The 4,468-nt window shown below is 49.7% G+C and overlaps 1 protein-coding gene across 1 annotated transcript; it reads right to left on the minus strand.

Annotated features, from left to right (window-relative positions):
* Positions 1-348: 348 nt before the first annotated feature.
* Positions 349-2,598, minus strand: NCR3 (natural cytotoxicity triggering receptor 3). The gene is made up of 3 exons (XM_081140871.1): positions 2,366-2,598; positions 833-1,177; positions 349-670 (listed from the first exon to the last, which is right to left on the minus strand). Exons 1-3 carry the CDS (start codon positions 2,418-2,420, stop codon positions 384-386), a joined length of 687 nt encoding a protein of 228 aa, XP_080996997.1. The 5' UTR covers positions 2,421-2,598; the 3' UTR covers positions 349-383.
* Between the last annotated feature and the right edge of the window lie 1,870 nt (positions 2,599-4,468).

Below are 4,468 nucleotides of genomic sequence, written 5' to 3' on the forward strand. Positions count from 1 at the left end.
AATTTATAAAATAAACTTTATCACAGGTATGTATGTACAGGAAAAAAACATAGTATAGTATATATGTTTTGGAATGTACCCCCCAGATGGGGGGAGGGCTATTGTACTTGTCTGCGGGCCGTTGACAAGTAGGACCGACCAGATTTGCACTCCTCATTTCTCAGGATAACCGGCTTCAGCTCCTGGGCCTGGGAGGGGTGGGTCCCATCCTACCAAGCCCCAACTCCCTCTGGGACCTTTCCAGGCCAGACTTAGTAGAAGGGAGGGTTAAGAGTCAGGGGACCCCAGAGAGGGGCACACTGAGGCCTCGGAGAACGGAGAAGGAAATACACAAGACTCATAGAGGTTAGTGGTGGGGCAGATTTATTGGGGTCTGGAAGCACTCAGCAGAGGCCGCCCCAGCTGTGACAGTGTATTCCCATGTGACAGTGGCTGGCCATGAGGTGGCCGGAATCACTGGGTGCTGCAGCCCTCCTTCTCGTCCTGGTCTCTGTCTCCCCCTCCTCCAGCTCTCTTGCTGCTTCTCCATCTCTTCTGCCCTTGTCACGGCTCCATGACTCACACTTGCCTTGGTAATAAATGGTGCTGCCCATAGCCACGGAGAGAAAGCTGAAGGCATAGAATCCAGCCCGGAGGAGGAGGGCTGTGAGGGCCCCTAGCCCAGGAGGCCCTGCATGTGGCGGTGGAGAAGAAGGGCTTGGTAAAGGGGACCTGGGGACGGGGCGTGCACAGGCTCAGGGAGGGGCGCCAGCAGGGAGCCTCAGGAAAGGACTGTCAACTTCCAGGGAGAGTGGAGCCCCCAGCCTAGGAGACACAGCCTCCTGGGCCTCACCTTTCTCCACTACCAGCAGAGTCCCATTCCCTGTTCCGATACCCAGGCCCAGCACCTCCACTCTGCACACGTAGACTCCAGCATCACGGCCTCGGGTGTCCCAGATGTGCAGCTCAGCCTGGTGGTCACAGAGGAAGCGGGACGAGGCAAGAGGGGCCAGGCGGCCCCTGAACTCTGGGGTCCCATTCCTCACCTCCTTCCCTGGGGCCACCTTATCCCGGTACCACATGACAAAGCCAATGGCCGGTCTCCCTTGGCTGGCATTGAAGGAGCAAGGCAGGAGGGCAGTGGCACCCTCCCGGGTATGAATCTCAGGGGGCTGGGACACCCAGAGAGCACAGGATCCTGAGGGCAGAGAGAAGACCCAGATAAACGCCTCCCCTGTTACTCCAAAGAGAAAAGGCAAGAGAGGTTACAGTAGAATATCCCAGCTGTCCCCAACCCACGGAGGGTCAGGGGGACAAGCACTTTGGGTGCCCCATTAAATCCTTTCCTCTTTACCAATCTAATATTTAACGTTGCTTATTAAATCATTTTCAAATTCTTTCCTACACCAACTCTCACCCTCACTGCCTTTCATCACTTCCCAGCTGCACTCACTAGTAATGTTTTGCTGAAATCTAACCTGTGACAGTGAAACTGAAGCTCATTAATGAATGTGGCTGCCTGGTTAACTAATATAATTAATTATATCACTCCAGATATTATTGTGGTACTAAATACTCTACCCTTGCTGCTTCGTTTTTTGTTAAAGAGAGTTAACTACTTAAATCTTCAGGTGAAGACTTGGCTGTAATGGATTGAGATCCCTATTTAACATATCCAAATTGATGAATTAAACCAATTATTAAAATCCCTGATTAATTCTCTAGTTAGTGAAATTTACCAGGCATTCTTCTATTTCACTGGTTTTCAAACTTGAGAGCCCATCAAAATCACCTAGAGTCTTTGTTAAAACAGATTCCTTGGCCCCACCCCAGAGTTTTTTATTCGGTGTTTCTAGAGTGGGGCCTAGATTTGCCCCAGGTTTCAGCTGATCTGAAGCTACAGGTCTGGAGTCCAGGGATATGTCTGATAGTAATGTCTCTCAGTGAATTATAATTAGTTTCACTAAAAAACTTATCTTAAATTTAATTAGTTCTCCCAAACTCCTAATTATATCTAGACCCAGATATAAACTCAGCAAATTAAACCTGACCCCTTTAAAAAAAATTGACCCCTTCAAGCCAATTTTGCTGGTTCTTTCAACTTTATCTTATTAGGAAGGTGACTGAGAAGAAAGGCACTCTGGATGGAAGCTGGCAGTGACCATGCTGGGGGGCAGCATGGAGGGAACTGAGCCAGGGAGTCCCTGGGTGTCAGCTGTATGGAGTGCCACCTGCTCCCACTCTCCTTTCCTTGCCACTCCCCTCAGGGCTCAATATTCATTCCCGATCATGACCATGCTTGCGCCCGGAGGCCTCTCCGTCCAGCCTCCCCCCACCCCTCCCTCCAGCCCTCACCCCTCAGGGTCCTGGGAGAAAGCCCTTTCACCTGGATGGACTGTGATAAAGATCAGCAACAGAATCCGGGCCATGTCGGAGGGCATTCCGGTTCAGGAGGGGGACCAGAGCAGCGAGGTCTGGGCGGAGGAGGAACGACCCACTTGAGACCAGGCCTGTGGTCGCCAGATGCGGGTAGGGAGCTTTCTATGACACACAGGACTCACACATCACTTGCAAAGGGCCTCGACCTCCTGGGACCTTGGGCATGAAATGCATGACTCTGAGGAGAGAGGCTTCTGCTGGTGGTGATATCTGGGTCACTAAGAGGTGGGGACAGAATGTGGGCAGGTAGCCAAGGCGTTTGAAGGGAGGGGGGCTTAGAGGCCTGGTAAAGCCAAAGTGGGTGGGTGAGACCAGGATGTGGTTCCCCCAATTTCCGATGTTCATGAAAACCAACCCTTAACCCAGAAGCACCTCCAGCAGCCCTCCTGGGCCCAGAGCTAAACTACTTCCCCACCCTTTCGCTCAACAGTGCCCAAACCCCTGCCCCCCCCAATCCATTCCTTTTCCTGGAATCTGGCCCTCCCCCAGGGCAGCTCTAGAAGTTCTGTAATTGTGGGGTTTGGATGAAGCAAGCTGATTAGTGGTGGTGACAAGGTTTGCTAGGGGCTTAGTTCCTGTTTAACTTAGACTGTTGACTTGAAAGGTTTATCAGAGTGAGTGCAGCTGATGGAGAAGTGTGGATCCATTCATATTCAAATCTCCATTAAAGGAATTCAGCTCACACTGAGGTCTGCTTTACCTGCAACGTTCTGTGCGGACTTATCACCATTTATTATGATAAACTCACTCATTTCTTATTTTCTTCACTATTTAAGTAACATTCATTGAGAACTTACAGCGTCTATTACATGAAATGTGTTTGTACAGACACGAATGAAAAACACATTGTGTTACATGTAACTCCAAGGTTGTGCAGGGATTAACACAAGAGTCTGCCACACAGGCGTACAGGCCCGCGAGAGCACTGCTGCCTGGTGAAACGCCTGCCCGGCCCTCAGCACACACTTCTCCTTTTATTTTATTTATTCTTTATTTTTTATTTTTTAAACCCTCACCTGATATATGTTTACTGATTTGAGAGAGGAAGGGGGAGAGAGAGAGAAACATCGATGTATGAGAGAAACACCGTACATGCCCCTACTGGGGAATGAACCCGCAACCCTTCGGTGCACTGGCCAAAGCTCAAACCCACTGACCAACCCAGCCAGGGCTCTCTGGATCCTTTTAGGTGAATACGCTATTTTTCTTTATGTCTGTGTTTCTAGCTCTGTCCACAATACATTTGTACATTTGTGGATTGTGTAGTGCCCCCTTCCCTGCGGTGATCTGGAGCTTCTTTTCTTTTTTCTTTTCTTTTTTCTCTTTTCTTTTCTTTTTTCTCTTTTCTTTCTTTTCTCTTCTCTTCTCTTTTCTTTTCTCTTTTCTTTTCCTTTTTCTTTTTTCCTTTTATTTTTTGAGAAGCAGTAATCTCATGGTTAAGAACGTTGGCTTGGAGTCTGGGTTGAAATGCCAGCTCCCCACAAACTATATAAGCTTGAAAAAATGTCCCTTCTCTGAGCCACCTAGACTAGCATGTGTGCCACACAGCCTGGGAAGGACTGATTCAGCCATTCTCCATCCCGGGAGTGGCCGCCTTCTCAGGGCAGTCTAACTGGAGGGTGTGGGACCGAGGTGCCATGGCAAGGCAAGGTCTGCCCTCTGGTGGTCACAGAACATGAGGACGCCTGAGGCACCAATGCGTGGCTTTTCTCACCTGGCCTTAATTCCAGCTTCTGTCCTGTCCCTTACCTTGCCTCGTTCTATCAACACCTATCACCGCCCAAAGAGTGAATGTAAAGAAGCTTGTGTCTTCTAGTCAACTGTGAGAAGCCCATGGTTTGGAGAGAAAGGGGAGGCCACCACTTAGTGGAGTGGGAGTGGGGGCTGGAATGGGCCACTTGCCTGAGGATAAAAGCATACTTTCACAGTGCACACTCACTCACATGGCACTACTCCACGGCCCCGGGCAATGCGGTTTAGAACCCAAGTCAGCCTAATTGGAGTTATAATTCCACTACTTACACATCTGTAAAATGGGAGTAGCGCCTGT

This window comes from Miniopterus schreibersii (assembly GCF_964146895.1).
Source record: "Miniopterus schreibersii genome assembly, chromosome: 6".
Lineage (NCBI taxonomy): Eukaryota > Metazoa > Chordata > Mammalia > Chiroptera > Miniopteridae > Miniopterus > Miniopterus schreibersii.

Bases quoted from the DNA above. Each gene is read 5' to 3' on its own strand.
- NCR3 (XM_081140871.1), bottom strand. From the start codon at position 2,420: ATGCCCTCCGACATGGCCCGGATTCTGTTGCTGATCTTTATCACAGTC. The intron at 1,178-2,365 runs GTGAAAGGGCTT...CTCTGCCCTCAG, and splicing joins CTTTATCACAGTCCATCCAG to GATCCTGTGCTCTCTGGGTG. The intron at 671-832 runs GTGAGGCCCAGG...CGCCACATGCAG, and splicing joins TCTGCTGGTAGTGGAGAAAG to GGCCTCCTGGGCTAGGGGCC.